The 12,984-nt window shown below is 48.8% G+C and overlaps 1 protein-coding gene across 4 annotated transcripts in view; it reads right to left on the bottom strand.

Moving 5' to 3' along the window:
• Positions 1-12,984, bottom strand: part of PXK (PX domain containing serine/threonine kinase like) — a 48,652-nt gene that overhangs the window by 21,752 nt on the left and 13,916 nt on the right. For all 4 annotated transcript variants that reach the window (XM_027863788.1, XM_027863790.1, XM_027863789.1 and 1 more), the window contains exons 5-11: positions 12,257-12,361; positions 10,673-10,774; positions 7,501-7,662; positions 6,783-6,900; positions 5,210-5,288; positions 2,145-2,193; positions 923-1,000 (exon numbers count right to left, since the gene is read on the bottom strand). In XM_027863788.1, coding sequence (XP_027719589.1) covers positions 923-1,000; positions 2,145-2,193; positions 5,210-5,288; positions 6,783-6,900; positions 7,501-7,662; positions 10,673-10,774; positions 12,257-12,361 — 693 coding nt within the window. The remainder of the gene's footprint in view (positions 1-922; positions 1,001-2,144; positions 2,194-5,209; positions 5,289-6,782; positions 6,901-7,500; positions 7,663-10,672; positions 10,775-12,256; positions 12,362-12,984) is intronic.

Here is a 12,984-nt window from a genome sequence, read left to right as displayed (position 1 = left end):
GAGGACAGGTGTGACAGCTGGTTGGGCTGGAATGCAGTGGATGTGGAGAAATAGGTGAGGTCAGTCCGAGACAGGCTGGGGTCACACTGGGAAGGGCCTTTAAATGCCAAAGGGTTTTTCCCTTGAGGTCACCTGGGTAAAATGGATAAACCAGGCAATCTCAGGCCACTTCTTGTGCTCCAACCTGGCCCCCCAAAGCCTCACCATCCAGCTCTCCTCGGTGTGCTGGGGGCAGATACGCCCCGGGAGGCACAGGGACTGTGCCCAGCTTTTCTGGTTCCTCTCACCCTTCGGCAACTTCAGCTGCTGAAATGGCCACAATTTTCATGCCAATGGAGATGACACCCAAATTTCTCTAGCTTAGCTTCAACTTCACCCCAGGGCTCTACCTCTATATTGTTAACTACTTGCTGGACAATTGTATCAGGGGCTCATAACCCAGGGGGACGGGATGGACCCCCAAAGGAATCAGAGAAATTAGATGGGAAAAATAGTCTACAGCTGTATTTCAACATAATTGATTTCCTCCAACATCCTACATATTTTATTTTATGCTGTTTTATTTGCTTGTTTTTATGTCCTCAGATCATAGTGAGGTAACTAGGTTAGAGGAAGCACTTAATAAATGTTCCACTCATTCCACTCAATCCATCTACCCATCCATCCACCCACCCACCTATCCATCCATCCATTCATCCATCCATCCATCCACACATCCATCCATCCATCCATCCATCCATCCATCCATCCATCCATCTACCTACCCACCCATCTTGAAGGCATGCATTCTAGCCTTGAGTAGTACGGACAGATAGCTGACCATCCAGTCTAACCATCCCCATTGGCTACATCTTTCCCAAAAGGGGGAAGAAAGAAGGGTTAGGGGCACAATGGAAAACTTGAACAACCATGAGAAACTTACCAGTTTTTGCTCTTCAATTAGCCTCTTCTCTATGCATTCTTTGGCGATTTTCAATGCCTCTTTTAACTTCGTGGGGATCTGCATAGACAAGGAGAGAGAGGAGGCCTTTATCAACAAGGAGAGTGAAACAAGAACTGAGCCCATCTTTCCTTCCAGGAGTGTTTGCTGGTTAGGAACAAGCAGCCACCTGAAACATGTAAGGAAGAAGGTGCCAACACGAGATCCAGGCCAGTCAGCCCTGGAACTGAAATGTGCTCAGCTGCCCAACCCTTTCATAGAGAGCAGGTAAATCGAAACGATTCATGGGATCAGAGCTGTCCTGCTGGAAGGGACGTGAGAGGCTGTCTGGCCCGGCCTCCTCATCTTACAGAGGAAGAAACTAGTCCAAAATCGCCCCTGAGTAAGTGGCCCAGGGAGGACCTAAACTCGGGTCCTGAGCCTACGGCCAAGGCTCTTTCCGCTGGGCCATGATCAATAAATCACATTCTTATTCACTTCCAAAGAATGCCCCTCACAGCGGTTTTTCTGCCCAGGGCTCCTAAAAGCCCTGCTCAGTGTGTCAGCCACAATCCTTCTTGGAGAGCAAGCAAAGCAAAGCACACATCAAGGGAACTCAGAATCAGAGAAAGACTCCAAGGATCAGACTCTGAACCTGATTAACTGGACTCGATGTATTTGGCCTAGAAAATGGGCACATATAGACTTTGTTTTGGTTTTTTTCTTGTTAGGCAATGGGGTTAAATGACTTGCCCAGGGTCACACAGCTAGTAAGTTTTATGGATCTGAGACCAGATTTGAACTCAGGTCTTCCTGACTGCAGGGCTGCACATATAGATTGGTCAGGAGCAGTGAGGCTCACTTGATGATCTCTGCAGCCATGAGTGCAAGGGCCAGGGGGACGAGGGGGACAGAACCCAGACTGAAAGCAAGCAGGCAAACACATCCCTAAGAAACGACAGGGCGTCTGAGGGTTCCCGGGGCACTGACTTCCTAGGCAGAGCATTAACGTATCTTCTGAGTTGATCCACTGGAGAAAATCCTTTTCCTCTGCACTTTGCAATATGAAGACTCTCCTAACTTAGAGAGCTCTCTTAAAGGCGCCCCAGAGCCTCTCCAGCCACATTCAGGACCCCCACTTTCTCTTTTTCAGTCCCAGACAAGTGCCTGCCCCATCTGACCCACAAGAAGCCCCTGTGACCAAATCACATGAGGCCCACTTTACCTTAAACTGCGGCTTCTCTGAACTGGTTAAGAAAACGTCACTGAATAGCCTGCAGGAACAAACAAGATTTAAACCAGTTATTCATGACCAAGGAGACAGGACATTCACAGGAACCTCTCAGATCCTTTCTCCTTTGGGGTGCACCTGTGATTTAGTTGGTATTGGGAATTCCCTCAGAGCAAAGTCCTTCCACAGTGCAGGTCAACACCTCCTCTGCCACTCAGAGTCCAGGGCAGGGGGAGGTTCAGCCACTTGTCCTGAGTGCCCAGCCAGCACACATGGATCCAGGTCTGCCTGACTCCATCCACCATGCCTTGCTGCCTCCCTTTCTCTGCGTGGTGAAATTCATTTCAACATTTGTGACCTGAGAACATCATAGCACCGTGAAGGCCACACAGCGTATAGCCCCAGGAAATCTTCCTTCCCGTGACCTCAGCACCACCTTCTAAAGCACAGTTACTCTGGGGGCCCCCTGCCTATTTCCTGGTCTCTTTTTTGGATTCACTTATATGTGTATGTGTTGTTCTCCCCACCAGAACATAAGCCTCCTGGGGGCAGGGGAGCTTTCACACAGAGGCCCTTATTAACGCTTGCTGGCTGACTACCACCCCAGAGGAAGGCATTTCAGAGGTCCTTGGACACTTTCCCAGATCTGCCATCTCCTCTGGGGAGAACCCGTCCCCACCTCCTGATCTCATGGGATTCTTGTCCCTCCATAATCCTCCTCCCAGGACCTGCCCACGCGGCCGAGGCCTCGCCCGGCCTGACAGGATGACAGTCCCCCAGGGAGCAGGGTGCTCTGCACACTCATGAAGCATCGAGGCAGCCTTACGACAAACGTGATCACCAGTGAGAAGGGCCCTGAAGGCTCGCTGACTGACCAGGGGAATCTTCAGAGGCATGCAAAGGGAACTGCCCTGGGTGGGATCTAGCAAACAAATCACCCCTTCTCCTAAAAGAAAAGCAGACCCAAGCGTGACGCCCTCCCCACAGGGTGGCTGCCTGAGTGGGGCGTGGAGGAGAGAAATAACATGAGGAATTCTGAAATGCCCAGAGGCCAGGTCATCAAGAAGGCAGCATCTCCCCCAGAAGTGTGTGTGTGCATGCACATTGTGTGAGCACCTGAGTATTGCACCTGCCCAATTTTTCCTGAGGTTGAGGGTATAACCTCTGGCTGGCCAAGGACCCACCACTACTCTAGGCAAACAGGGCTTGATTAGGCGTAGGTGATAGCTCTTCAATGACTTTTTTTTTTTGATTCAACATTTTATTGGATTAATAGAGTTACAGTATTAAGAACAAGAATATTGATAGCATCACTCTCTTATTCCCTATACAGATCATATCGGGGCTATATATATTAGTTCTGAGTGCTACATTTTAAAAATTTTTTTATTTTTTTTTTCTTTCACTGACTCTTAAAACAAGCTATACCTGAAGTAGGTCAGAATTATGTGAAAGAAAAAAAAGAGACTGGATTTAGTCTTTAAAATTGGCCATCAGAGAGAAAAACCACTGGGTTTGGAGTGAGGACGTGTGAGGAAGCAACAGTCTCCACACAGGTCACTTCCCCTCTTACTGGCAGTGTGTGTTCTGGGAGTCTGAAAACTGCTGTTTGGTGCCCAGAATTTCCCCATAGAAACGATGTCATACACAACGGTTATGTTCCTGGGACAGCCCACAGAAATCTATTTCACCCACAACTGCATTTCTCTTCCACGCATGCACTAATGATAACACCTTCTGTGGGGATGACCGAGGTGGGCTCTGATTGTGGGAACCCCCACGCCACGGGGACTGCAGACCATCAAACTCTCTGCCTATCAGCCAGGACACATTTATGGACACATATACCATGTGCCAGGCACCGTGCTAAGTACTGGCAATACAAAGAAAGGCAAAAACCATCCCTGCCCTCAAGGAGCTCCCAGTCCAATGGAGAAGACGACATATGAACAAACAGATACATACAGCAGACAGAAGGTGACCCTTTGGGGTGGGGACTCCAGCAGACAGACAGACCAGGAAGGGTCTCCTGTAGAAACACACACGCCAGGACAGCAGCAGAGAGGTCAGGGGCTCCCCCTGAACCAGCCGGGGTAGGGGCCAAGAGGGTAAAGGAAAGTCTTCCATTGGCCAGAGGGCCAGGGGAGAGAGAGGGTCTGGGGGAAGGGTCAACATTCCCGGTCCTGGTAACTTGTCAGGCCTCTGGGGCCATTCATGACCAGGTATTTAGACCGGAGATCAAGGGATATGGGAAGAGGTCAGGGCTCTTGGGAAACAAGACGTGTGACCCTCACCCTTGCCCTCCTTCTCCAGGAGATCATGCTGAAAGCTCTTAGTAAGCCAGAAAGCATGGCAGAACCAGGGCTGCTCTCACACACACACACACACACACACACACACACACACACACACACACACTTGTGCAGGGCTGACCTAGTTCAGAGCAGAGTCAACAAGCATCTTGGCATAATATAGGAAGCATTTCATTCAGTGCGAAACAAGGCCTGTGAGGAATTCGGAGAAGCGTGGGGGGCTGATACAAACAGAGGCAAAGCACAGTAAGCAGAACCAGAAAAACAGTCTACAAGTGGCCGCCACCACTGGTCAGAACCGACTACTAGAAAGCAGAATGACCGGCGGGGGAGAAGGAGGGAGAGGGGCTCTCAGAGCCCTCCCCTCTGGCAGAGGCCCTGCTGCCTCTAATCTCAGACTGAACGCACTCATTAGTTATACTGGCCTGGTTTTCTTTCCTTTTTAATTTTTTGTTATACAGGAGGGGGAGAGGGAGAAGACATCCTGGGAGGTAAAGGTGATTGTGAAGAGAAAAGATATTAATAAAGGAAGGGGGGAAGGACGGGAAGAGTCCAAGAGGCTACAAGTGGGTGGTCGTGAGAATTCACTCATGCTGACACCTCCCCAAAGGAAGAAGGTGGCAGCCGCGGCCCAGCCTTTTCTCATGGTGCCTGTCAGGACGTCCTGACCAGCAGGGCTAAGGACCCTCGGCCTACAGACCAGGGGGACTCCCCCACCCCCACCCGGTAGGCGCCCTCTGGACTTACGGCATCTGTAAGAGGCGGGAGACGGTAGGCATGCCGTTCTTACAGGCTTCCTGAGACAGCAGGGCTTCTAGGACAGCCACTGGAAACCAAGAGACATTGTTGAGTTACACAGAACACACCAGCAAACCCACCGCCATCTGACAAGTCTCTGCTGGCTGATCAATACTGTGTCAAAACGCTTCACACACACACAGATGGTGCAGGCTGGGGAGAGTAACTTTGGCAGTCCTCAGCATCATCGCTGGGTGATGTACAACACAGTGCTGGAGACCGCATACTGAGACAAGGCAACGTTTAATGTCAGAAATAAGTTTGAAAAGCGTGCGAGGGGACAGGAATTCAAGACACCATTCATAAAAACCATTTGTTCTTTTAAAAGCAGAAGTAAATCAGATCCCGTTCTGAACTTCAAAAGCATCTGAGAAGCCTGGCTGCCTCCACACAATCTGCTAAAGGCTGAATGAAGACTAATGCTCTCAAAGTGGAACCTTCCCTTCCAGATAACACCCCACCCAGGAAGGCTGAAGGGCAAACCAGTGGTCAGCTCAGAACCCAAAGGTCTTTGCAAGCCTTAGGTACTGGAAATTACAGCAATGACATTTACAGGTCACCTTAAGGCACTTTTTGTTTGATCCTGACAACAGCTTTGGGGGGTGGGCTCTCCAGGCCTGACTATCTGCCCCCATTCCCAAAATGCACTCCTCCCCCACTCAAACCCCTAGAATCCTTGGGGGCCTTCAAAGGTCAGCTCAAACTCCACCTTCTCTGATACTCCTGTCTGCTCTTGCCTCCCCCTCCCAAACCACTTCATTTCAGCTTTGCAGAGAGATGGAGAGAGAACGAGGGAGACAGACAGATAGGAAGACAGACAGATAGATGATAGAAAGAAAGAGAAAGACAAGAAGATTAATGGAGAGGCAGACACAAGCAGCAAGATAGATGATCAATAGATAGGAGGATGGATGGATAGATGGATAGATATGTCTCCCCTTGCTCTTCAAGGGCAGGGTCTGCTTCACTTCTGTTTGCACAACCCCAGTGCCTAGCGCGGTGGGACACACCACAGGAGCTTAATAAATGCGGGTGGGTTGACCAAGTATCCCCATTTTGCAGATGGGGAAACTGAGGACCTAAGAAGGGGAGTGACTGGCCCACTATCACTTGGCTAGTAAGCAGCACAGCTGGCACGAGGAGCCAGATGGTCTGTCTCTCCTCTGCTCCGCTGCCTGTCTGGATGGTGCCAGGAGATCCTCAGGCCTACATCCATATTCTGCCATCACTCGTGCCCAGGCACGACCTCGTCATTACAGCAGTTTTCTCCCAAAACTCTGGCCTATTTCAGATTGTGGCACAAGCATTTTAGTGGGGGAGCAAAGAGTCTGGCCTTTCTCTTAGCCATTTCAGGGGATACACAAATTCAAGGCAACTAAAAGGTTGTAAATGTTTAAGGTGTCTCCTTTGTGGGGCAAGATGACCCACACAAGCGGTCTCTTTGTTTGGACTGTGAAAAGGAAGTATGTGGGCATCCAAAGCATGGGAGAAGCAGGAAAGACAAGTCCAAGAGCATACTGACCCACAGCCTCGGATGGGGCAGGAGGGAATGTGTCCATTGGCACTGAGTCCGGGGGCCGACCGTAGGTCATTTCATAAAGTAAGTGCCCGAAGCAGTGGACGTCCACACTTTCTAATGTCTGTAGGGAAACAAGACAGAGCGCCCTCATTCACGCCTGGACAAACATGAGGCTTAGTCTCCAAGCTGCCCTGGGCCTCCACACTCAGGTTTCACCACCCATTCTGGATAATGAATGAGACACACCAACAGCGTGATGTCCCAGCAGGCGGGTGACAAATGTCACGGAAGCACGGAGTCAGATTAAAGGGTTCTCTCTGAACTGTCTGTGCTTCTCTGGGCGTGGCTATCACCCACCCATCTCCCCAGCAGCCCTGGCCTGCCATCTTAACTGGCCCAGAAGCCTCTCCTGGGCTCCCAGAGTGAGAAGGAAGGCCCTTGGAGCCAGCCAGTGTAGGCCCTGGCATGGACCTTTGGGAGCCTCATTTGACATGCAAGGAAAGGGAAGCGCCCAAAGGAAAGCCCAGGGCTCCTGAGTGAGTCCAGTCAGGCTTCTTCCTACCACACTACACTGCCTGAGATCTTGGGGGTAAGCCTGCCCCCGCCAAACCATTCCATGTTCCCCCCAATATGTCCAAGGCTCTCCACCCAGTCCTGTGTCCTGCCATCATATTTCTACTTTGAAAATACTCTTCCCTTTTCACAGCTGTCAGCAACTTACGTTAATTTTCCTAAATTGTGAGAAATAGGACCGATAGAAGGAAGGGAGCCCCAATAAGGAATTCTCGAGATCCAGCAACTGGCACGTGTCTCCCTCCAGCATCACATTGGAAGAGTGAAGATGGCCGTAAGGAAATCCCTTTTCGTGGAGGAACTTTAATGCCTGTATAACCGAGACAAAGTGCAGGACTGCAGATCACGTCACTCGGAGAGAGCAGCTGTGTTTAGCAAAGGGGTTATCGATGTTGTTCAAATTATTTTACATGCATTTGTAATCTGTCCCTCCACTGCCCCTCCCCAAGGGAATCCCCTCCCTGCACACACAAACACATACACACACACACACATACACAAAACCCTCAAATGTTTTACATTAAAAAAAAAAAAATCTTCTAGGCCAGAGAATCTCGGTGTTGGAGGGGAGCTCAGAGACCGCGTAAGCCAGTGGTGTCAAACTCAAATTGTAATGGAACCCACATAAAGACCTCTGCAGGCCACATGCTGACTTAGAAAAATCACATATTAATCTAACCCCATTCTACTTTATTTTTAGTTATCTTGTGGAATGTTTCCCAATCACATTTTAGTCTGGTTCGGTGCACTGGGGCTGCCACCATTTGGCACCCCTGGTCTAAGCCTATCTGACGGAGAATGCCACTGGCAACATCCCCACAAAGTGGCGATCCAGTCTGTTCAGGGGGAACCTCGCCTTCCAAGGCAGCTCAGGCTATCTTGGAACAGCTCTAGATATCGGCAGATTGTTCAGGTCAAAACCTGGCTCTATGCTCCCGACCCCTTTGCCCCCGTCCTGATTTCAGAGGCCAAGCTCTCATCTCTCTGCCCTGAAACAATTCTCCAGATAGTCAAAGACAACTCTCAGATATTCCCTGAGTCTTCTCATCGTGTCCTTCCACTGACCCCAGGAAGGTATGGTCTTATGGACCCTCACCGTCCTGGATGCCTGATCTGTCAGATATTAATAAGGGTTTATTTAAAGTCAACTTAAATATTGTTGTTTTTGTTACAAGGGAAGGCTTGTCGAGGGGGAGGAAAAATAATCACAATGGAAATAACTGCCATGTAAAATAAGAAGCACCAACACAACTAAAAAAGGTTTTAAAAGTCGATACATTTTGACCCAAAAATCCAACAGGCACCTGCGAGGACAATACCAGCATCATCTTTGCCAATTCCCTTGAAGAGAAATGACGACGGATTCTCCTGTGAAGTAAGGGGCTAAGGTGTCCAACGGACGAAGAGCAAGGATGGAGAGGGGTCTTTATGGGATTAGCAGAGACAAGCGACGAGCTAAAAATCTCAATATTCTCCAACAGAACCTGAAACGGGGGAGGGCGAGGATGGCCTTCTGGCCCGCTCACACCTGTGAAGATCCACATCCCAATATCCAAACAGCCTGTATTGGGATCCACATTCATGAAAAATCCAATGCCTTCTCCTCTTCTGTCTACACGGAAACGTTCACACAAAGGAGCAAGCCTGGTGTTCAAGCCTGGCGGCCCCTGAGATGAACCGTGAGCCCTCAGTTGGCAGGAGGAAGCAATTTAATACTTTCTGCAACTTCTGTACCCTAATGTATGAGACCCTTAAGATTACGGGAAATGAAGAATCTCGGTTCAGGGATAAAAAGTTCATTAGGGAAAAGTCAGAAACGATGGACATAAAGTGACACCCATGGACGCCTTCCAGAAAGTCAGGCACTATAATCCAACATTTACAAATTATCCATATGTAAGCAAGTTAATAAGAAAATTAAATTAACTGCTGCCTTGGTCTCAAACACCTGCTCTTGTAGAGTATGTACTCACATACATAACACACATACACACACATGCACATACATCTACCCACACACAGGGTGTCTCAAAACATCTTAGTACATAGCTTTCTGCTATTAAAACCTAAAAACTGCATGAAGGAGGGACAGCTAGGTGGCATGGTGGATAGAACACTGGTCCTGGAGTCAGGAAGACCTGAGTTCAAATCCGGCCTCAGACACTTACTAGCTGTGTGGCCCCCGGCAAGTCACTTAACCTTAATTGCCTCCAAAAACCAACCAAACAAAAAAACTGTATCAAGGTTTTTGGGACACCCTGTATATAGGCTGACACACATAATATATGGTTGGGTTCCTATTGGGAGAAAGCCCTAAAATACAGTAATAAGTGAAAAGCCATAAAAACTTAGACTGTGAAAGGTGGAAGGACAAACATGGTGACCTTTTTACAATCATAACTTAGACACTGAGTCATAGTTTAAGATACTATGACCTATGAAAACAATAAGAATATTGTGACCCATTTGTAACCGGTATACGATCCAGACACAAACCTATGTTTGGGAACAACACCGGCTTAACTCTCAAGCTCATTACTAAGCAGAAAACCAAAAAATCAGTAGTTTTGTACTCTCCAGCTCCTCCTGCCTTCGTCTGTTTTCTATAATTACCACAGGGATTTTGGGGATCTTTAATGGGGATCCACAGAACTGGCTGCAGTCCAGACTAAAGATTGCCCCTGTTTATGAGTATTAATGATGATTAATCAAACTGCTACCTATAATCAGTCTAGAGTTCCTTGGTCTCTTCAATTGTATCAAAAGAACACCCCATAGTCATGGGGGAGATAGAGGCCCCCTAGGTGGGGAAATTCCAGACCTTACATATACACTTGCAGAGGACATATACATAAATGTGTATGTATATAGATATTTTGTGTGTGTGTGTGTATTTGTGTGTGTGCGTATAAAATTATCATTTAAATCACATGTAACAAATAATCATCACCATTCACAAACCTTTGTCTATAGGTTTAGGAATGGCGGTGCTTTTAAAATTTAAACTCAGAAGAGATGGACCTTAGGGGTCACTTTAGTTCAACCCCCTCATTTCACAGATAAATTCAGGCCTGTGGACATTCAATGACTTGCCCAAAGTCTAATGGTTATAAAGTAGCAGAGATGGAATGTGGACCCTGGACCTTCTGACTTCCCTCCCAGGGCTCCTCCCATAACAGCTTAAACTAACCCATTCTGCCCCTCCCTGGACCCTTCTGCCTAGAATGGTATAACCCCTCAGGATAGCAAAGCGGGCAGAGGCCGGGGGAAAGAATATGTCAACTCCACCATATTTTAAGCAAAAACTAAACACTCCTCACCTCTAATATTTGTCGTCCAAATGTTTTTATTTGCTGGAGTTCAAGACCCTGAATCTTCTTAGGGTTGCAGTATTTCTTCAGGAACGGGTCTTTTGGTTTTGCCTTTGAAAAAAACCAAATAAAAGATACCACCTTACACCCACTGAACCCACAAGGAGCAAAACAGGATCCCATTCAACGTCAGAAGGCCTGCCAGGAAACAGGCACCATAGGAACTGCAAACTCCTCAGAGAGCAAAGAGCACTATAGAATGTCACAAAGATCCTAAGAAACACTGACCCAACAGGGCTATGGCAGCAACTCTATCCTTAAAACGTCATGAAAAGGAAACACGTATTCATGGATCCAAAAACATTCATTTACTTGTAATATTTGTCCAAGCTGGAAACCACTTGTATGTCCGGCGGTTTGAGGATGGCTGAATAAATCGTGGTCTATTCATGGCATTTAATAAGCCAATGCTACGAATGGCAAATAGGAAGACGACAAGGCCATATTTGGACTCTCTGGGAATAATAAGAAGTGATAAAAACCAGACCCACTCACACACGCACTGGCCAGCAGATGCTCAGCACTTGAAAGTGGGTGCTAGACAGACTATTTTTTTGGGGGGGGGGGGGGGTTGTTCATTTTTCAGGTTTCATTTGTTCAAGTGTGGTATATGGCATTCATTTTTCTCCTCTACACTAATTCAGATAAACCCAGCTCCAGCAAGGGGGCTGGGCTGAAGTTACCCCCAAGTTTGGCTCCACCACTGGTTAACTGGAGTCCATCACAAATATTGCATTTGTCACGATAATAGTCATCTGATTGTTTGTTTAAAGCATCAGGAATCCAGAGCTGAGACAAGTCCGGAGAGCAAAGGAAAAAGCGGTGCTTGGTCATCTGGCTTTAGAATCAGAACCACCTGATGCAATTAGGAGAAAGAGGCTGATTTTCCTTTCGTTCTGAGGTTGTCGTGGGGAGGCAGCATCCGGGTCGGGGGAAGCAGCATCCGGGCTGGGTCAGGCCAGGCCAGGCCGGCCCCCACACACATCTGGCTGCAGGCTTGGGCTGGTGCCTTGCTACCCAAAGCCCACACATGTCGCGTCACAGGTGACAACCTGGTATGTCATGAAACATACTGATGATTCTCCTGTGTGTGCTGGGGGGTGGGGGGGGGCAGAGGAGAGCAGGGGGCCAAGGGGGAGGGAAGAATTCTGGAAACAACGGTAGTTTTTCTAGGGTGAAATCAAAAAAGCTCTGGGCCCTCCACCACCCAACTGCCAGCTCAAAGGCCCTGCCTCTAAGGTGAAGGTCAAGTGGACAAATCAGACACTGGACAACTTGTAACAGCAGTAACGACTCACCTTTGGAGATGGCTTTAAAGTTTACTAAATGCTCTCCCCACATTACCTCATTGGAGCCTCATGAGAACCTTGCAGAGCAGAGGGGATCATGCCCATTTTGCAGACGAGAAGACTGAGACTCAGAGAGGTTGCCCCCCCCCCCAGTAACACAACCACAGTACCACGGGCAGGATTTGAATCCAGGACTCCCCATCATTTCTCTCCAAGCCCCCCCCTCCCTGGCTCATCCAAGTACCTTGTAGATGAGGTCCTTCAGTGTTCCTTTTTCATTAAAGGTCCTAATGACCAAGGCGGAGGATTCGCTGGCCGTGGCGAAGGTGACTCGGTAGACGTATGGGTGCTGCCAAGGCAAAGGGCACCCGTTAGCTGTGTGCAGGTGGCCACCAGGTCATCTCAGCAGTCAGCCTTTGCCCCCTCCGATCACCATGAAGGCTGTTTCACAAGAACCTCCTCCACTCTTTATAACCAAATCAACCACTGTGCACTCATTCAGAGCGTCCTGTGTGCTAGGTGCCATGCTCCCTGACCTCCAGGGGCTTCCATAACCCTCCCACCCCCCAACCATACCATCCTGAGCCTAACTGTTTATGACTTCTTCCCACATCCTCTCCCCAACAGCTTGTTTGTGCAGAGAAAAGGAACTGAATCAATTCCATGAGCATTTATCAAGCACCTACGCTATGCCAGGCTGGGGAGAACATCCCTTAAACACATGACAGAGCCCAGCTGTCTGAGGGCAAAGTCATCCTTGAGAGCGCCTTTCACCTTGGGATAAGGAGAGAGACCAAGCCACCCTGGGAAGGGTGACGGATGACGGAGGCGAGGCTGCACCAGGGAACCTGCTCCCCCAGAACCATTCAGGATAACACAGAGCAGCCCGAGGGAGCCACGTCTTTGCCCCCTCTGCTCCTCTGTGGTTCCCCCCCTCCCCCCCACACACACAGCTCAGACGAAGCAGAGCAC

Source organism: Vombatus ursinus, unplaced genomic scaffold, assembly GCF_900497805.2.
Source record: "Vombatus ursinus unplaced genomic scaffold, bare-nosed wombat genome assembly UNPS02014773.1, whole genome shotgun sequence".
Lineage (NCBI taxonomy): Eukaryota > Metazoa > Chordata > Mammalia > Diprotodontia > Vombatidae > Vombatus > Vombatus ursinus.
This window is presented reverse-complemented; position numbering and strand designations above follow the sequence as displayed.